At 43.2% G+C, this 22,506-nt stretch overlaps 1 protein-coding gene across 1 annotated transcript in view; it reads right to left on the bottom strand.

Moving 5' to 3' along the window:
• Positions 1-3,813: 3,813 nt before the first annotated feature.
• Positions 3,814-22,506, bottom strand: part of mad1l1 (mitotic arrest deficient 1 like 1) — a 233,550-nt gene continuing 214,857 nt past the window's right edge. The window contains exon 18 of the mRNA XM_064322506.1: positions 3,814-6,852. Coding sequence (XP_064178576.1) covers positions 6,694-6,852 — 159 coding nt within the window. The 3' untranslated portion in view covers positions 3,814-6,693. The remainder of the gene's footprint in view (positions 6,853-22,506) is intronic.

A 22,506-nucleotide genomic window follows, 5' to 3' on the forward strand; every position in this document is an offset into this window, starting at 1 on the left:
TGGGATGGTGAATCCCTTGGACCTAGAGCTGTAGCACCAATACTACAATAGCTTAGGAAGCACATCATACTAAAGTAACCCCTTCAACACCCCACAACTAAGAAACTGAAGATGTAAATGAACTAAGTAAAGCACTAAATGATTCCATAACCAAATTGTCAGGACCAGGAACAGTATAAAACATCCAGGAGGAATAAGGACAGAAAGATGTTGAGCCAAAAAATCCCATTCCTGTGGCACCCAGAAACTACAAAGGGACGGTAAGCTGAGCATAGCATTAAAAGAGTCATAATGCCAAATGGCTAAGGAGGTTTAAACAAATGATATCATTACCAAATGGTGAACTGACCAAAAGGCAAAACTATGAACACTAAGCAATGAGCCTTGAAGGACAATGGAACTAAGATGATGAACCATTCAAATCCGTAGCTGTTGCGCCATGTGCTATCGTGCTATCACAGCTGCTTAAACTGATCGATGCACACAATCAGCCTGGAGCATAGAAGCAAAGGAAGAAATGAGCCAGACAGTGGTTGTACAGATGCTGAACCGAGAACAGTGGACTAAGGTGTGAGAGTCACTCTCTGGACCGCTCTACCCCTGCTCTCAGGGGTGATGGAAGCAACCCAAATGGGCAGGCACACGCACAGCAGGGTCATCACATCTTTGCCTAAAGGTGCGTCGTCTCCTCCAGGGAGAAGAACAATGGTCACTCCTCTGAAGTGAAAAGATCAATTACTGCTGTTGCAAAACAATCCCAGATGGGCTGAACCACCTCCGGGTGAAACCATCACTCTCTGGTTCTGCCTGCCAGAAGTGCATAGCCTTTAGAAAATGTAAATGCAAGTGCGCACAGTCTAGTAAGTTGTAGGCAACCTTACAAAGAAGTGGGAAGCCCTGTGTGCCCAGTCTGTTCACATAAGCTACTTCCACTTTGCCGTCTGTTCTCACCAGCACATGGTGACTGCAGATGTGGAAGAAAACGACAGTGCCAGGTGGACAGTCTTCAAGCCTAGCATATTTATGAGCTGTGAAGCCCAGGGGCTCTGCCAGCGGCTGCTGACCCCCTGCCTTCCTGGACAGCACGCCAGCCTGCCAGAGACATCTGTGGTTATCAGTTGGTGTTGCAAAACTGAGCCAGGGGGCTTCGTGGAAAAATGTTCTTTTTGCATTCCCACCAGTGAATAGCTATAACAGCCTCCATGACAGCCCCACAAGTTCCAGGGTCCCTTATGGGCAAAGGCTCATGGAAAAGATGTTAGACTAGGCGCATGAACGGTAACCCCAAGGGAACCAGCTGCAGTCACGCAGCCAAGGAGGAAGACATCTGCTGCTGAATCTCTGCATCAGGGTGGAAATGGAACAGGCTAGGAGCCCCACTGAAGGCTGAGACATGGCTAATGTTCAAGAACCCAGGAGTAGGTCTTAAGTGCGCTCTCTGTAATGGAGGCAAATTGGCCTTCTCCACGTTCAGCTGCAGTCCTAGGTGCTGTAGGTTATCTGTGACCCAAGTGATGTGCAACTGACATACTGCCTCGAAGGGCACGCGTGTCAGCCAGCAGTTCATGGAATTGAGGACTCTCAGTTTAGATGTAGTGAGGACAGTGCCACCTCTATGCACTTGGTACATGGGTGAAAAGTTTTTTTAAAAAGTCCAGGGTATGGATAATTGCCAATTTTCATACTGATTTTTGAAATGCATAGATCTTGAGAAGTGCAACCGTCTAGAGGGATCCGGGGGCATACCCTTCTGGGAACACATTTTTTCAAAGAGCAGCTGTGAAATAGTCAGTTCTGGTTCATTTTAAGGGGAAAATGCTACAGATTACTGATCAATAACGCTGGGTGTCACCAAAAATATTGGTTGAAGTCACAGAGCAGTCATGGCGAAGTTGTTAAAAAAAAAAAACAGAAAACTTATTTTTGAAAAAATGTTAATATATTAAGATTTAATGTGCAGCAGTGGGAAATTATTTAAATGTTGTTATTTAATTATTGAAGTGTTTTAAAGTTTCAAAAAATCAATGAGTAGTTGACAGCTGCTGTGAACAGCCCGCAAGTGAAATAGGAGAGTCAGTATAAATGTAACAGTTTTGGATTTTGCTCATCTACTCTAAACTATTTAGCCAAGCACAATTAAATTTAATTACCACCTTGGGACAATATAGCCAAAACTCAAAGCAAACTTGATTATTATCAGGTCTTTTACCATGTCATATAGATTTAGTATCTCCTTCACTGTCAGTGATGCAAAACGAAGACAGATTCTTACAGCCTTATAAACAGTCATGGCTTCCAAATGACGAAAGGCTGTTTTGTCAGTGTGAGACCAGTGGGATGGAGACAAAGATGCATTTTCTCCTACATTGTGAAAAGCATAAAGAACTGAAAGAAAAATATTTTCTAAAATTTGAAATAGCTCTCTTTGAATTCATAGAAATGACTGACGTACAGAGATTATCAATCTAACGGGGGGAGGGAACCACAGCACCACTGACTGCACAGTATGTGGCAAGGTGCTGCTGTCGTTTCCTTACTGTCCATTTATAAAATAGGATAGTTCCCACCCTGGATGCTGAATGATCAATACAGGGTCCCAGCTGTGCTATAATGTACAATATAGTACCAGCCGTGATGCAACACACCTCACACACACCTTACACAACACAGCCTTGGGTTTATCATGCCGCTTCAAAACAGATCTCAGACTCTGGAAGACTCATTCTTAGAGACATCAGAGGCAAAACTGATTTTGGAGACAGCTCACTCCGTATCATATGAGATCTGTCTCCAAAATCAGTTTGTGTTGGTGTGGTCTGAAACCGCATGATAAACCCAAGGCTGTGTATGACCAAAAGATAACAAGCCTTCTGTGGCCACAGGCTTTTCATCTTGGGCTCCGAGATATTTGGACCAGGGACAGAAGAAAGATGAAGGGGTTTTCTCACTGTACACCATTTCATGTGCACATTTTCCCTAGCTTCTGTCTCAATCCATAAATTATTCTGCAACGCATCAAGCTAAATCTATGGCAACAAAGACATGAGCAGAGACAGCGGTAAAAGAATGCATTGAATGTGGTGAAAGGGGCAGAAAAACCAACATGAATTTGAAATTGGTGAATTTTCTTGCGTTATGCAACTTCATGCTTGACAACGGCACAATGACTGGCATGTACTCGCCAGTGGGAATAGGGGAGAATCATGTTTTTATTCCTGGAGTGCTGCTGAGGCTGTTCAAGGATTTATCGTATACGGAGAAAAAGCAATTTGTGAGGTTCAGGTGAGAGTGCCTCTCGGCATTGGTATCCAGGAAACTGAAGCAAGAATTTGGGATTGCAGTGGAATCGATGGGCGATGTGGGAAGAAACAAGTGCACTGTGCTCATCTTCCTAATCTATTAGAGCGAGACACAATGCACCTTTAAGATGGAAAGGGCATTAAGGAGATGAAGACTCAATGGAGCTGGAAATACCGAGACTCACACACTGATGTGGCATCCACTCCCACTGCATAAAATAAGAACACATACATATACTACAGGATTCTCTGTGGCAGTGTATTAATGTTTACAGAGTACTAATGTTCAGCATTCATTTATTCAATGTTTAGTAGCTAATACAAAACTCTCTCAAAAGGACAAAATGATTTAATCAAAGAAACCATTATTCACTAAGACTTTGATAATATGGTGTGACAATGAAAACATAATTCCAGCCAGATTTATTATGTGAGTATATTTTTATGTACCAAGCAGAGGCCTGAAGATGAATCGTACCACAAAAGGATGAAATAAATTATGTTAATCACAATGTATGTTTCTGATGCAGCTTTAATTGAACAAAAAAAAGCAGGAAAAAAAACTGCCCAAGGACAAAAGCCTGTTGCCACCATGATTGGTTCAACACAGTGTGTTTTAACTGGTGCTCAGGGAAAGGGTGTCTGTGTCATTTCAATCCTCAACAAAGTCTAAAGCCAGAGCTGCCAAAGCACTGGGGATTCTGAAGTTTCAGGCGCAAGCTCTGAACGCCAGGAAGGAACGAGAAAAGGCTTTTATCAAATGCATGCTAGAATAACGGTCAATTACATTTCTCTCAGTTTGTATGTCAGTAAAAATACTAAATACAGAAGTCAACAAATAAGACAGAATGCCAACTTCCCTATTACATGTCAAACAAAGAACCCCCACATACATTAGTTATACACTATTTCCAACATGTACAAAAACAACCATTCTATTAAAGTTTACAGTATCTGTGAACTACATACATCAAAGTGTGAAAATGCTAACATCTCAAAAAAGAAAATGGATCATGATTTTTGAGTGTGACATTTCTCAACTCCCTGTAGACTTAATTTAGCCAAGTTTGACAAATGAGAAAATTCTATAACTGCGTTTTTAGCTTCTTGGTGCCAAGGCGGTTCTATCCAATTGTGAAACTGCCAAAAGAAGTTCGAAACAATTGGGTGCAGAAAAATCAAGCATACGTGTCCGGTCTTTAAATGCAGAAGTTTATAAGTGGTTATTTATTTTTCAGTGAAATAGTCCTGTCTCCATTAATCAATGGTAACTTGTTTTTGCACGGTGAAGAGACTTTTATTGTCCAGTAAACAGCACTTGATTTATGCTGGCGTTTCTTTAAAAAGGTAATAACTTTGCTTGGTTTTGATCCACCAATTTACCATCTTTCCTTGCCAATGAGTGCGTGGGGAGCAAACAGGAAGATATTGTTTTTGTTTGTAACACAATTGGAATGCAAGTACACTGTGTAAATGCTGAACTGCTTTTCTTTGTCTGAGAAAAGCATGCTGCCCATTATTATTATTGTATCCCTTTGTTCACTCGAATGAGCAGCATGGAGACTAAACTCACTCCCGTTACTGTGATCATCATCACCTTCAGTGTGAGACTGTCTGGGACATGTTCTAAAGGAACGGCCATTTTAGGGTTTGGTAAGTCACTGATGGTAATAATGACTGAGGAGAGAGAGCCTGCTCCAAAATCTTTTAATTGCCGATACCTTTTTTAAAACAATAATTTTTTTCTCAGGGATGTATGCCACAGTGCCAGCCCTACTGACCTCACTTTTTTATAACATGACACTGCAGCAACACAACATGAAAAATCTGATACAAACAGTGTAGTAAGTGAATGACAGAGGATACGTGCACCTCGTGCAATAGCTCACATACACAGAGAACAAATTCAGCCCATGAATAATGGATCTGTGGGTATTTCTGTCATCTATACCATCCATCTACACTGGAAACATCTGATACACAAGAGAGCAGTGAGAGACAACAGCCCGTGCCGACAGTGAATTATTAAAATGTATTCACATCTCCTGTTGAATCAGATGGAAGCTGTCCGCGACACATCCATGATTTATAATAACGTGTCATGTTGCACAGAACAGTTCTTTACTCCGAATACTCGCCGGTGCCGCTGATCTTCTCAAAGCCTGACACTGAGTCAAAAAGAAATGTAATAAACAATAAGACAAAAAAAAGCAATAACCTCTCCCTGATTAAGTTCGCTTTGATAAGGGTCTATGGATCATTCGTTACGCGCTGCCTGTAGGAAGCTCTCTGAGATGGAGACGCGCGGAGCGTTGTTCTTCCGAGCGACGCTGATTGGGCGACTGCATATTCTCCAGCAGCGCTTCAGATTAAGATGAGGGGCGCAGACAAGCGCCTGAGGGAACATGTCAGTACGCGTGCAGAGGCATAAGGCCACACCTCTTTGCTTGTACAGGGACAGGGTGTGACATGTTCGCGCCGAGAAGCAAACACAGGCTCAGGGTTCACTATCAGACTACTGAGAGACAGTCATGACCCATTTCCTTCAGCCCCACCTTCCCCCAGCACTAGCAAGGTACTTACTGGCAAATCATCAATCTGATTTTAATTTTATTAAACAGACAAAGACGGGAATCCCAGAAACATCCTAAACTAAAAGTAGTATAGCTGGCCAGCCGATATTTTATTTTTAATAATTCTGCATTTTTATCATCTTACAATCAGGACATGTGACAAATCACACAGACCTTTACCACCCAAATATATAGTGAATGCATATTCCATCAATAAATTCCAAATATTGTATAGCCTATATAAAACAGGATGATAGTTATCCTTATAGTATTTTAAAACAACCAATTCAGAGAAAAATATAATCATGTCCTTTTTTGATAATGGTTTGTATCAAACTTTTGTCAACTCTTGACAACAGTTTGTTTCAAACTTTCTTGAAAGATTACCAGACATTGACCCACTATCTGTTACTTAGTTACAGTTTGCTAGAAATACGTTTTTTCTTTCCTTATTTGTTCACTCAGCATCGTACATTGTGTGCATCTCCTGAGCCTTATGACTGCAGAAGCTTTGGTGAAGCAGGTGCAAGAACACTGAAGCTGTTAAAAGAAATTCCACACATCAAAGCAATACGGAAGGACAGCAAATCTGAACACTTAAAGACCTGTGGAAGCCGCACAAAATGGCCTTCAAACAGAAACAGAAATATTACAGCATTCTCCAAATCACTTGCAACTATGCCACTTGACGTTCCACTCATCGTTTTAGCCATTTTATTTCACTTGTCATGTAATGCCTCCTGTCCAGCGGCACTCTGACACGTCTGCTGTCGCCCTCTGGTGGTGAGGCCCGGGGGTGAGCCCCGGGGGGGGGGGGGGGGTCAGGCCATGGTCTGGCGGCTGAAGAGGTCGAGGGTGACGGAGCTGAGGAAGGCAGGGATGCTGTTCTGGTGGAAAAGGTGCAGGTCCACCAGCTCCCGCAGGGTGCGCGAGAAGTCCGTCTCCAGGAGCTGCATGTTCCCCCCCGCCGGGCCGCTGGCCTGGGGAAAGACGCAGAGGCGTTATCTCCACACCCACACTCCCCGCGGCCGTGCTGCAGAAAAGCGCTTTCCTCTGAGCGCCAGTCCAGGGAGGCCTGGCAGCGAGAGATGGGCAGCTGCATGCACAACAGGCCCACTACGGGTGCATACAAACCCCAATACCCTATTCACAAATACACAGATAATGCACTGCAATATGCACACATACACACACACAACAGGCCCACTATGGGTGCATACAAACCCCAATACCCTATTTGCCAATACACAGATAATGCACTGCAATGCACCATACACCACCACAGGCCACTATGGTGCACAACCCCAATACCCTATTTGCCAATACACAGATAATGCACTGCAATGTGCACACACAATTTTTCTTCCTGAAGTTCAGAAACGACATTAGGAAGATATTAGGCAGAGATTAGTGGAAAAGTGAGCATCAGACAAAAAAAAGAAACAACGCTAATTTGTTGGCAGATGTGTTAGAAAGGATTTCTACATACACTGACAGATGCATGTACGAAATAAGCGGCAGACGAACAAACTCCACCCCCAACTCCCTGTTGACAGTTTGTCAGCACCTCAAACACCTCCATACCCCACCCCTCCCCAAACAACTAGTTCAATCACAGACAGAGATCAGTTTGTTGGCTGAACAGACACAGATAGAGATACAGATACAGATAGCGTAGCCTGCGCATCCCTAGCGCCCAATACAATGGTTCCATTGAGCTGAACAAGGCCACTGAAAGACTTGCTCTGCTGCTCAAGTTCCAGCCAACTTCATTTCTCCGGCCCGGCAAACGGATATATATGGCCTCGGAGCAAAAGGGAGAAAAGTTGAGCGGCGCAGCGGCCATGGGATCTATTGTTTGCTAAAGATTACGCCTTAAAGCTCAAACTAATCCGTGGGGTGAAAGAAGTCGAGTAAACAATTCAATGGCATTGATTTCAACCCTGCAACTACAAAGGCAATCGCACACGGTGTGGGTATCACACACCCTTAGTTACGCCATGCGATATATAAAACAAAATGCAACTGTTGATGAAGTATCTGCTGGGATATAAAAAGTAAACTGTCATGGAGAATAGAAGGTGAAGTGCTGGAACTACCGAAGGATAACAGCCACAATGCTATCCAAAATGCACTGAATATTCATTGCAGGATTAAAGTAGTAGCCTTGATTCAGGCTTTATATTGTTCTTTGGCAAATAACATTGATTGAGCTACTGGAGGTTTCTGTAAGCAAGAAATGCCCAGTGAATCTAAAGTCCGTGTTCAATTTCCAAAGTTTTACACTTTCCAAAAACTCCATCAAGGGAGGGGCAGAACAAACCCTGTTCGCTGCAGAATAGTTCGCAGTTTGACTACTGGAGCCGAATCTCAGAGAATAATGGCGACTTAAAAACAATTTTAGAGCTACAAACCCATAACTGGTTTTATGTCCCCACTAGTGTCAGCTAATCTGGGGATAATAAGCGGATTGGTATATAAACTCTGTGGTTTTCCATCCAGTTTTATTATAGTCCTTTTAAAAATAACATTACTGCAACACAGTGTAATGTGCAGCGCTGTAAAACACACAAAATACTCACAGAGCAATGTCGGCCGAAGAGCTCATTAGATGGTTGAAATTGCCAAGAATTCTATCACATCAATCTAGTCAATGTGCTACCACAAAACTCTGGAAAGCCAACCACAGATGGCGGTTAAACAGCAAATCAATTATTCAGAGACACCATTTTTTAACAGGAAGGAAACAGCCACTAGCTCGAACATAAAACAATACCCACGAGGGATACCTATTTTGACATTTGAGAATGACAGGTTGATATGATCCATATACCATACAGAAGCAGAACAACGTGATTTTGTCATCTCACAATCTGATAGACATTTGCCATTCAAATTACTCTAGGCCAGGGCATATTTACTGATGAAACCCTAATTTTTTCAATAAATCTTAACTGGGCAGCTTTGATAAAAATCCTGAAAGTCATAATATCAGTATGTGTTGCATAACATCCAAGTCAAAAAGCAAAAGGTGACAACCTAGAGAGGTTACGGTTTAGTAAATGTAGCAAAATCCAACTTTATTGGAACAGAAGATACTTTTCCTTCACGAAACAACAGCCTCATCATAAAAAGGCGAAGATTAAGAGAAACAGTGCACCCTTTTACTTAAAAAAAAATCACCACAGAATATAGATAATGGGCCTCACATACAACGGTGTATAAAATTGGAGCCAATGCTTTACAAATAACTTCAGAAATACAGACGGAAAGGAAAAAATTCAGCAAATGTAGCTTTGTTCTCCCGACTCTCACCGCCCTTTACACCAAGAATAAAAAAGCATTATCCATTTAAAAAGTGCTTTATATTTTTAGCCAGGACCTGCTAGTGGATCATTAGGGCTGCACGGAGGTTATGGTTGCACGGTATAATTTTTTCATACCCCAGCCCAGTGTGCGCCCTAAATAATACCCCGGTATGTGGTATTACTGGTATTTTTCATAAATCACAGGTTATGCTTGCGACGAATGGACGGCGGTTGGCTCTATTCGTGATGATGGTATCTTTTTCCATCACTAAGCAGTCCTCACAGCATAAAAAGGTAACTCCGCTGATCTCACTTACTCAAAGGCTTACCGGTACATCCTTTATCCAGGGAGCGCTCTTCAAGCAAGACAGAAAATTGCAATGTGAGCTCATAACATGCGGCCTATATCCCGTCTTGCTTGATAACACATCAGCACTCTTTAGAATGGATGGAGAGCTTCATCTAAATGCAAAATGGCTTAAAAATAATTAAATAAATAACCTGGGCTGCTTGGGTGATCGCCTCTTAGACAACAACCCTCGAGCCAGTTCGCCATTTTTCAGGCTACTGTATCACTTGCCGTGCGGAAGATGACACCGACATCTGAAATCCCACAAAACTTCCTGTATTGTTATTCTAATCATTAAGTTTTCATTCGATTGTGTTTTTCAATGGGGGAATGAATGCGGTACACCTGGTGTTGAAAATTCATATCATTAAAAAAACATATATGGCATACCATTTCTATACCGCTCAACCCTAATGGAGGAATGGAGTCTGCTGGGGTAAATCTCAGAGGATTAATTAACTGAGTGCAGTTGGCAAAGTGGAGAATTTTCCATGTGCTTATTAGAACATTGGCGGATGACGAGGGGAGCTGTCACTCGTTTGCAGGACTCCCAGACTTGCTTGGAGATTTAGACATCAGGGGCGTCGGGGGGGATCCTGACAGACAGGTGGTGATGGGAGCTCAGCTGGAGAGCTGGGATTGAATTCTACAGTGACTACCTGCCTCTTCCACTCCGCCGTGTCCGCTGGCTCCCCGCTGCATCGCTCAGCCACTCCTGACAGCTTGGTTGGGATTCGGCGGCAACACAGGAAGCGCTCGTTCCTCATTCAGAACATACAGCACTGTGTGCAACACGAGACGCGAAAATCCACAGGGCCCCATAACGGCTCTGCTTAAAAGAATGCTTCTTGTTTAATCAATACTTTGGGCAAATTGCTAGAGAGACCCACAATAACATAAATTTAAAAAAAAATCCAAAATGGCAACTAAAAACCTTTCTGAAGCAGAAAGTATTGCATCAAAACTCACGACTGCACAATTTTGGTAAAAGCTAATTTGTTGTTGGTAATAATGTCAGAAAGTTCCGGAGAAAAAGTCAAGTTCCCTTGCAGGTGCAGCCCTATACGGCCATGGCCTCATGGCGACTCTTCTGTGCCGAAAGACACCTTATCTGACAAATCGAGCTGCTCCAAGCCTGACGGTTAGGATAATATTCAGATATTTTAATTAGGTAAAAAATGCATTACACCATAATTGCACCTTAAATCTGAGAGTTAGCTTTCATCTCTCTTCTTATCTGAGCACAGTCACACTAGGTTCTAGGTTTATTTGCTGGCTTTCATTGGAAAAGGTACACCTCAAGGCATATGAGCATTTAGTGTAATAGGAAGGAGTGCCATCCTCACTAAATGAGATTCATTACTGAGAATTACCGCGATTGCTTTCCAGAGGACAACATTAATGCATTAATACCAGAACTTCCTGAGAAAGCGTAGATTTTACACTCGAAGCTATTTCTGATACGCGTTACACTCAGAACAAACACAGTCCTTCCCACACTGTAGTCATTTACTCTCTACACACTGGGATGCTGTGGCAGAGACCAATATGGCAGCATGCAACAGTCTCTTCAGCACAAAAGCATTAAGATCCACAACAAGCTAAGAGCCTGTTCAGATTTACCAACAGCATTTGGACGCCAATGTGAAAAAGAAGCAGATCTGAGGCATCTGAATTCTTGCCCCCTTTAGCGCACGCTCCTTGTGATAGTTACATTAGTGATATGTACCCAACGCTAGCATGCTGCTGCTAAAACATCAAATACTGTATCTGTAGAAACTGATTGCTCCAAAAAAAATGAGCTAATATCAAGGGAGGATGGGAACTCAGCAGGGGGTTCCATCAAACAGCAGCCATTAGATGCAGTATGCGCTTCAGAGGACACATGCTAGCCTGTGTACTCCACAAACTGAGGGAGGATGCTGAAATGATAAGACATGACAACACATGACCACTGGGCTTTCTAACTTGGGGAACAGAGGAAAAAATGGGGAAAAACACGGCTAATATACTACACTTTAACGGCTGTGCAATTGCCTCCAAGGAGTGACATATCACCATTGAGCCTGAAGTTGCCATCTCTGACATTTAGCCTTTCCTTTCTAGGAGTATAAAGTGATCAAGTAGTATCGCCTGGCCAAAAAAAAACATAAAGTGGAGCAAGCACACAAAATCATTTTGGCTGCAATTCCTCCATTCTTCGGGGTTTTGAAGGTCAATTTGTTAAGCGGACACTTCTTATTTAGCACTTTAACACGGCACAGAGTACAATAATCAACAAGTGCAAAGGGGCCAGGGGGAGGTTCTATATTCAGGAAAATCTCACAACACAACACGAAAATGGCTAACAACAAAATTAATTTCACCTGACCAGCTCTGCGGAATGGAGGCGCCTTTTCAATTCGGCAGTGTATTTGAGGGCGGATAACTGCAGGTCAAAACATAAACTATGTAATTATGTCTAGGGCAGCAAGCAAAGGCATTGCTGTGAGAATCAAAAACAGTTTCTTAACATTCTCCTGACCTAAGTCACGCACCATAAAACAACAGCCCAGAATTGTAATTCTAATGGTAAAAAACCTGTAAAAGAATATAGTCTAGTACTGCAGGTAGAATGTTTTTCCCTTTAAGGTATCTGGATATAATGTATTGGTCTGGTTTTTTCCACCAAGCCATTATCAACGTTTCCTTGAGAACGATATTTCTAATCATTCTAAAATCTAGATTCTAACAAAAGTGCATTTTAGGTGGGAAAATAGAAGCAAAAGGCCCAGCTATCGCAGGGGACTGGGGAGAGCTGATAAAGATGCAAACTCTGAATGCTTCTGGCCTTAAAGGAGAGATAAACCAAGCCCTTTCTGAAACCATCTCATGCATCAGCTTCATACAGAATTTAATCTATCCAGGCTCTGGTTTTCTGAAGGAATTCCAGCTGGAAGGTTCCCGATCTTTTGGGTGAGCCGGGGGCAAACGGCCTTTTACACAGCCTGTTCAGTGCACTGCAGATTTGACATGGCCGGTGACTGGGAAACCTCCAGCCCACCTCCGACCAAACAGCCTCTCCCGCTGAATGCCACTGCTCACACACCCACACAAAGCAGGCCGTGTGCTCTTTCAAAACCGGCGGAGTACGGTGAAAGGAAGTGGTCGTGCTCGCAAGCCGGTCAGCAGGCACGGCGGCCCGGGGAGGTTTTGATGTGTATGAATCATCAATCACAGAAAAACACTTTGATTAAAATGCCCACCGAGGGAGTCTGTAGGCACAGTCCGGCTCTCGGCGCTAATTTCCATTCGTTAGCACGGTTCCCTCAACACACAGGCCCTGCCAATAGCGTAGCATCGCAGGAGAGCGATACACCTCCAGCCACTGGCATCACAACTGCATCCGCTGGACTGATTTCACTTTGGCAGCGGTAATATGTGCATTTCTATCCTGTCTAATTCCTGGGGGTGAGTAATTCGGTGGCGGCGGCCATTTGACTCCATTAAGGCTGCGATTGGGTTTGATGCGCCGTTGTGAGCGCTAACGGGCTGCTAAAGACTGTCCTGGAGGAGGAGGAGGAGGAGGAGGAGGGTCTCCTGCTGTACTCCGACTCGTCGGTTTCCTGGGCTGAATTGTGCACGCATCCAACTCCATTACTCTCCATTTTATAGTGCTAACTGCATCCTCCAGCATTACCCATAAAAATCATAATAGTGATAATATGAATTCAACTTGCATTATCTTCAAATACCCCATTGTAAAAATGGAAAGTCAGTTGTTCAGTGTCCTTTGTTTGATACAAAGTTCCATGCAAAGTTTCAAGTACTTTTGAACATGACATGACTATTGAATCACTGAATATCCATTTCAAGCTGAGGATGCCTGGCAAGTGTTTTTTTTTTCTGGGATTGCCTTACCAAATTAACGGTCATTTACCTTATGGGCAACAGAATGTTGGTAGCCAAAGGGCTGCTATCTAACAAATATAAACAATTATAAAATCATCACTGACATGCTCAATTCTTTTTTTAGTCTGACCATTCAGTAGCTTTTACCCATCACAGCTACCCTGCGTTACCAGACATATCCTCACTGATCACATATTGGACCTGTATAAGTTAGTTAGCCATGGAATATGGAGTCCTGACCACAGTCCCTTTTTTGTACAAATATTTGTACTTGCCATCTCTCTCTGGTACACACATTACAGGTATATCATTACACAGAACTGTATCTAGTACACAGAACTGTGAAAATAAACATATTTTCATAGTTCTGCGTGACACCAAAACATAAACAGGATGTCTGGACTCTGTGTATTCTTACCAATATTTCACTGTGACAGCAAGAGATCCTGAGCAAGTTAACCCAGAACAGAGAAGAGCAAGTAAACCTGCAGTCTTTTTCATGGTCTTTTGAACCGGATAAGTGCAGTAGCAGTGGAAATGTCCAAGCATTCAGCTTCAGCACCAGCCTCTACACAGTGTCCCCACAGAGGCTCACCACCGTGGAGGGTTATGAGGTACAGCACACACACATCTGAGCACAAAGAGGACAAGCAGCCGCCAGGGGGGACAGGCCAAATACCCCCCCCCCCCCCCAGAACAGCAGGACCAGCGCAGGCAGCCCAAATCCAGTCCCCAGCAGAGACTGGAGTCCGTGATGACTTAGCGGAGCAGCTGCTGTGGGGACGGTGATCAGGCGGACCGCCCTTCTGGAGCGAGCGACAGAGCGCTCCACTGCATCCGTCCCCTCCAGACCCCGGCCCCCACGACGCGCTTCTAGACGGGCGACGCCACGAGAGACACGAGCTCTGCCAGTGTAACCCACTACCGACCCGGCCGTCACGCAGGAGCTACCAGCACACCCTTCTGCCCCTGCAGCTGCCAGTCTGTCCCGCCTCCACCGCCTGTCAGTCACGCACTTCACCTTACACCCTCAATACAAGCACTCAAGCACTAACCCCGGACTGCGCTCATGTTGTTGTGTGTGTCATTAGAATATAAACGGGATGTCTGGACCCTGTGTATTCTTACCAATACCCCACTGTGTCAGCAAGAGATCCTGAACCAGTGCAGGTTAACCCAGAATGGGGAACAGCAACTAAACCAACAGTCTTTTTTTTACAGACCATAATGTTTTAATCTCATGAAACATACATGTGTTGCAATAATATTATTGTTGTTCTTATTACACACAAGACACACATTTCCGTATTCACAACTGCAAAAACGAAATGACTGAAACAATCTACATCTACGCAAGACACCATGGAAAAGCAATGGCAGCATTAGCATAATGCATCTGGCTAAGGAAACGTCCAGAGGGAATGCCACTCCGCAGAAACGGATAGCTGCCTTGCCTTTTCCGACGCACGGACATGTCACGCGCGTGCAAGAGACGCAGGCGGGGCCTCACGCACAGCCACATGTCAATCGCAGCGTCCTCCGTCCGAAGAGATGACAGCGCCAACAGAACGTTTCGCCGCGTGATCATTCCTGATCCTCTCATAGCGGGGCCGCTGAGCAGTGCAATGCCAGCTTGAGTTAGGGCAGGGACGGCCCCAGACCTGTCCCTGGACATCTGCAGCATACCTGCTCTCCGCTCTGGCTTGGGGGAGATTCCAGCCTCACAAAGCATTCAAGCAATACCCAAAAAATACAGACATACCACAACATGCACACATATGTACGGTATTAATACATACGGAGGCCATTTTGTGAATAAGGGGATCCAGGATTCTTTTAATACCTGACATTTGTTTCACTACCAGTACATTATACTGTACAATGGCAGTGTAGCAGTCTGCTGCAATTTACATTAGCTTTCATTTATTTGTAAACCTGCAGGTTTTTAGCTGGCTTATCTGCCCACGATGGTACAAAAAAGCATGAGAGCACAAAAAATGGTAAAAAAAACTTCAATGTCCTTCATAAACTAGGGAAGAAGAAGTTAGCAAGATGGTATTTTAGTTGCCTTACATCTTAAATTTGTAACATATGATATGGTGGATGTTTAAAAATTCATATGTAATAAATTATATTCAATAATGCTTTTAAATACGTTTAATTAAAGTTGTTCATTTTGAAAGTGGTGAGAAGTCAGCATATTAAACTAATTACCACGCTGCATTCTAACAATATGCGCTACATATAAACAATATTACTCCAAGGAAGGCGATAGCAGAAGGCTTCAACTGGAGCCAATTCACCACCCTTAGGCAAGTGTGTATATTCAGAAAACTGCTTGCCATGATTATTTATGATACATACATAAATGCATACATAAATCCATACAAACAAACACACACACACACACACACACACACACACGCAGCAGACTGATACCCGACATCATCACGGGGGGACCAGTGTCCTAAGATCTCTTTTTGCCTGCAGTCACGTAACTCTGCAGGCTGGACTGATCTGAAAAATGCCTTTGGTCATAAGGTCTGCTGAGCAACAAATAATAAATCAGCCTTGCACTCAATCTTCTATAAAAAAAAAATAAAAAAAACACTCTTGTTCACAGCAAATATTTTACAATAGGACAAAAAATGACTTTTTGAATATCACCTAGCCATGAAAATTAAGCCTAGGGATATGGGATAAGTAATTATTGTCCAGCAATTTACAGTTAACTGTTTGTGTTAGGGAACTACGCTGCACTGTGAATCTATCGCTCAATCTACAATATCATTCATGTAAAAAGCACATATTGTATAGTGAAGGGCTCCCTTTATCCATGGGGTGGCAGTGCGAAGTGCTGGTGAAAAATAAAACAGAACACCTTCCAGGCCCCATTCTAGACTGTTTTTGGGGGGCAGTGACAAATTATGGTTTGTTTGCCGACTAATAGGCATAGTGTTTTCATGGGTGTTTTATAGGTCTAACTAGGCTATACAGCGTATACAAACACCATTGTTCCTCCTTTAAATGTGAAGCTAAGCTACTCTAAAGACACACAGATCTATCATTTTCTTTTTAGTTTTAACCTGATCTCCGCCCCCTCAGAAGACAGCTTTAAACAGTACAACAGTGTTACTCTCTATATACATGTGAAGATAAAGTACTAGGCAACACCATTTTATGTTTCAATTTCAAACCAACCTCCAGTCTTCTACCCCCGACACCATTTTGGAGGACAACTTTATTAATGTCAAATTATACCTATAACTATCAATTATCTTGCAGTGCCAAAACAGCCCGTGCCATGATGACCCTGTTTTTGTACATCTCTCTCTCTCTCTCTCTCTCAAAACCAGACAAAAGCACATAAATGTGGCATGGTTTGGCATGGCCACTCACACTGTAGCAGGCCAAGCCAAGTCTACAATGCAATTCATTCACAAAATGCCAGTGTGCTCCCAAAGAAAAAAGACTACAACAAGATCTGCAGTATGACACGAACAAACATAGAAAAGCTCCCATTTCAACTACACAAAGAAAAACACTGACGCATTTGTTAGAAAGTACCCTTTTCACAAGCTTCTACCTCAACACATTTTTTCACCCATGAGATGTGTTCCTCTCCAGCATTTCTCCTCCCTCACAGCAGGACCTCCAATCACTTACAGACCAGCGGTGAGAAGAACTCTTAGGCCTCAGACCAGAAGCATTAATCAACTTTCCTCACAGCTGGAACAGCACAGGAGGAGGAGGAGGAAGACAACAAGCAGAAAACCAGCCTGCGCTGAAACATTCCTCTCGCTCGAAAGCAACATCATATAACATTTGGTATCTCCTCCAGAACAGCAACATCTAACACAGATAAGAAGACTACGGCGACTGAAGTCGATTGAAGTCGGCAACAATTACACAGTTACAATTACTGTACGTACAGCTGAACAGCATGTGTTTTCCTCTGAAGATGAAAACGGTACTGCCAGCAAACAGGGATACGACGATGTAGGCACAGCAGTTCAAACAGACAGCAAACAAGACACGGTCACAATTTGTAGAATATAAGCAGCGACAGTGGAGACAAGTGATGCGTGACACTAACAACACACAAAAATCATTTCACATCGTTTGGTCAATGTATGCGCAGGGAACTGGAACAAACCCAGCTACAGACAGAGTCTCTAGGTAACGTCCTCAATGCCTCCATTAAACTGCAACCATGTACCAGGGGGCCATTAATTACCCCATTGTGGCCATTACCTAAAAACAATGTCCTCGCCTCAGGGCACCACTGCTTAATTAAACTCCTCAATATCCTCTGCTTGGCATTTATATTAGAATGGCCATTTCTGAAGGTTCTAATAAAATATTTTCTGTGGGAAGGGATGAAAACATTGTTATTGCCCCAGTCTGTTCTGTTCAAATTTAATCATTTGTTGGCCTTGGCTAAACTGAGATCAGCAGAGGTTTTGGAAAATGCTGCAGCCATCTACTGGTCATCTGAATTTCTGTTAACATGTTATACTGTTATATATTATGAATGGGTTTATTGGTGTTAGCACAACATCCAAGGTATTTTTAATGAAATAAAATAAAACAATTAAACATATAAATATAGAAAAAAAAGCTATTTCGACCAAGATTCACTGAATGAATATTCAACTTTTATTGAGATATACCCTAAGACATGGGAAGAACTTGGTAGCGTGACTTCTGAGAGATCAAAAAGGTTATCTTTGATTTGCATCAATTTATCATTCAGAAAGGTACACAATCAAATATTTTTAAAAAAGGTCAGCAAAGTTCTTTCAAGAGCATTTATTCAAAATATGACCTTATCAGTGCTTGTATGCATATTTTAGAGCAAAAATGTGTTATTAACAACTTTTGACCTTTGAAAAACAACAGGTTTCTTTTCCCGTGTAGTAAAATATTCTCCGCCTGTCAACAGAAAAACAGACATGGACGGGGGGGGGGGGGTTAACTGACAGCACCAAAGGCTCAACCGGGAGAGGGAAATTGCCACTGGCTTTACTTTGGCCACTGAGCTGTGAAATGTTTTCAAAGCTGCCACAGTTGAGGTGCCAGGGTGCTAAGAAGTCACCTGGAACCTTTCACAGATAATGCCGTATGGGAGGGCATGGCAACTCAGGGCGCTGACCCCCATCTGCTGACAGGTCTTACAGCAGGAAGCACACTCATCACCCAGACCCACTTCCTTACTGTACGTTTTATATGGAAAATACTCCGGCCATCAAGAACAGAAGACAAACAACACCTGCGCCAAATTGGAAATACCTCAAGGATGAAAATACAGTATCTGAAACTGTCAACAATTAATAAACAGTAATTATATTCTGAGGGGTTCAAAGTTCACATTTCAAATGGTGCAGGCTAAACTGTACGAAACACAAAACCCCTGAGAGGTACTGCAATCTCAATCTTGCAAATGAACACTTGGTGGGCTTCAAGGTGATAATACCTTTTTATTACAGAGTGCCCAATGACCCTGGTGAATTCCTCTTGTCTGGGAACTTTTCCCACAGTCTTAATGGGGATATGAAATAAAATCTCCTTGCGAGGTGACAGAGCTATCAGGTGAGTGGAGATGCAGGATTATGAGGGGTCAGAGTGCCGGCGTCCCGCACTAAGCACATCAAATTAATGAAAATCAATTCCACCTCTACAGCATTATAAAGGTCCAGGTCACCTCTGCAAGGTATTGAGACTGAATGGTGTTGTCCTGAATACAGACAAACTTTCTTTGAAATCATTCAGGAGACAGCTATTTTTTCCAGTCTTGGAACCAGAATAATTACCAAACAAGTTACCACTGTTTTATTTTAATCAGATATGTGAGGGTACACTGTTTTACCATAACACAATAATACTATTAAAATTCTGAATTTAGTTGGTGATAGTCAGGTGTAAAAAAAAATACACACTTTGCTTTACATGCCTCATTTGAGCCAGCAGGTATCGTAGTTGTGCTTTATGGACTGTCACCAAACTCTTTCTAATTTACTCCTTGATTATGAAAACTTTAAAAAAGCAAGTTGTGTGAAAAATAACTTCGCCCAACAGATGTTGAATAACAAGCAAAATAAACAGCCTGTATTTTCAAATAAGACACACTCTTTACTCGATACTCGATTGTTTTAATTGCACATGCAGAAAGTCTTCTGAAAACGGCAGCCTGTCTTTTGGCAGGTTCACTCCAATCTCTTCACAGACGGAAAACAGCACATTTATTTTAAAGAAGCTTGGATATTAAATGTGAACAACTATTCTTCTTCTTCATTGTTTCGTGTTATTGGAGTTAATAAATTTCATTTAATTTATAAACAGGATAGATAAGTCATGTGCAACAAACTAATAAACGGATAACGATAGCGCTTCTTCCCTAAGCTGGCATTAAGATTTCATTTAGCGGCAGGACCTTTTAAAATGCAAAAAGGTGAGCGACGCAGAGGAATCGATTGATCAAGGCAGAGCTGATTAGACATAGAAACACGGTGATGCTCAATATTACGCCTAGAGGGGAAAGATGGATTGTTAATCAGCACTCACTGAAAAATGCCGTTCTTATTGTATTTCTAAATGTCAGTGTTAAAGTTAGCCCCCGCAATCCTCAGCACAAGCTCTAATTACACGCCATGTTTATTTAAATGTCAGTTGTATCCATTAATCTCTATTCCCTTGCCGCCAAAAAAAATTCAATATTAAAAACACACACGAGCTGCAAGCTGAAAACAGGCAGAAATCGCGCGAGAGAAAAGAAATCGCAAGCGGAGCCGCTTCGACTCCTTGGGCTCCGGCCCTAACCGGTCAATCCGACAGCTCCCCCGGGCAATACGGGGAGCGGGGCTCCAGACGCCGCAGACGCCAAGACAAAGCCCGGTCTGGGGGAAGGCAGGCGAGCCTGTCTAATGACTGCGGCTGTCACGGTCCCACACTGGCGGACGGGGAAGACAGACGCTGACTGATTGGACGTGCCGCCAAGACACGCTTAAGAGATCCCCTCATTAAGACGCGAGCGCAGAGCCCGAGCCGGGCCCCCGGCAGGAGCAGGGGAGACGGGCGGGGCCACGCGGCCTGCCGGGCGCGGGCGGGAGCGCGAACACACAGCTAAACGCACGGCGAGCGGGAGCGGGCTCCAGCCACTCGCGCTCGTTAAGACACCAAAGAAGGAGCCAATCAAAGAGCCCGGACGCGACAGATAACGGGAAAATAGGAGGGGGACGTGCCCACGCAGGTCACGTGACTTTCAGCCTGGGAACTTTTCCTTCTGGCGATAACGAGGCCCCCTCCTTCTTCTTTCTCATTCTCCCTTTCATTTTTTCTCTCCGAGCAAAGACTCTTCTGATCACAGCTAAGGACAAAAACGTGTGGGGGGAAAAAACAATCAATCGTTCCATTCTCCAGGAAGATAAAAAGCTGTCGCGCTTTAATTATTTCTTCCTTGTAGCTGCATGAATTTGCTTACCACTTGATATAGAAGGAAGAGCTTCACTGTGAACACTTTGAACAGATAAACTGCTTTGATTTTCTAGCTCAACAAAATAACTTGGTGGCACCAGCAGCTTTGTTATACAGTCTGCATCCACGCATGAGTATGTGCTTTTGTTATTGTTATTGTGCTGTGCTGCAGAGGTTTGGAGTAACGCCTGACATAAACTCCCCATAAATACCGGGCATAAAAAAAAAAATCACTTGAACAGCTGGCATATAAATATAAAACACTGCAGCCTGAGAGGCAGAACGCGACGTCTGACAAGACCAGAGCCGGTGTGATAAACTACTGTGCAATTATGTGTGCTCCTGGTCACTCTCGCCACAAGATGCTCACACTGAACAATGCCAATCAGAACAAGGCATGGGGGAATTCATAAGTCAGTGCTTTCCCTGCTACTGCACTGTAGGTATATGTATGTGCACTTCTTCAGTGAATACAGCTCTCCATACTGTTACACCGCTTCCTGTGGAATATCGTCGACCTCAAAGCTAATAATTTGCACGTCATAAGGAAACAGAATCGTTATGCATTTCATTGCTAAGGCACAAATGTGATTTGTTTGTCCATTTTCATAACCCTTCTGGTTTGCTGGCATGGAGCCATCTTAGCGGAAGAGTAAAGAAACAGCTGAGGGGTCACAGAGCCCAGTGAAGAAGTCAATCGAGTCACCGTGATTGAGGAATGCACATCTGAACTTTATCTATGCCATTAATAAATCAGGCTTAATCGAAGTTTAGTAAATCATACTGTGTCACAGGTAATTACCACCGGCCAAGGTTGTTCGGCAATAAAAAATCCATTCTATTGCATTAGACTGGAGTAAAAACATATGAATAACATATGATGCACAGAAGAAGAAATTATGTGTGTAAATCATTTGAAAAAAAAAATGTAAAAAGAAAACATTTTCAAAATGTTTATTTAACCCTACCTTTACAGCTATGGGCAATGGGCAGGCAGTGTGTGGAAAATGATAGCCTTACCACTAGATTATTCTACCGTGCCGCAACAAATTGGACAGCAGCTCAGCTGCCCAAACTTCAGAATAGCAAATACCACAGCTCACGTTGCAGAGATTGGACTTGTGCTTGACCCTAGCTGATGCTTTTCAGATTCAACCTGAAAAAGAATGACAATCTGCTACCCAAGATTGCCTAGGCACCCTGTTACAGATTGTGTGTTTTCCAGCGTATGGACACTATACAGTAGACACAATTTAAATAGGCAGATGTACATCCTTTAACACAAACCACAAAACACGGTGCGATCAGAGGTCAGAGTGACGCCATCGTTCACAGACGTACAGGCCGCAGTGGACTGGTGCTCAGCGCGATTAGCAGTAGGCTGCAGCGTTCCCCAGACCTTGTGTGAGAGCAATCAGGGACGGCAGGCTTCATTACCATTTCCCCATCAGGCAGAAATCAATGATTTTGAGGATACTTCACCTGGAAAAGGACATTTTACCACTTTGGTGTGTTTTGTGATAATCGATCGAGCAGTGCTATCCCGCCCCTGATTTCTCCCTTCCCTGGAGGCCTGAGGTTCTGATCATGGATCTGCTTTATCTATGCAGCCA

This window comes from Anguilla rostrata, chromosome 2 (genome assembly GCF_018555375.3).
Source record: "Anguilla rostrata isolate EN2019 chromosome 2, ASM1855537v3, whole genome shotgun sequence".
NCBI classification, from domain to species: domain Eukaryota; kingdom Metazoa; phylum Chordata; class Actinopteri; order Anguilliformes; family Anguillidae; genus Anguilla; species Anguilla rostrata.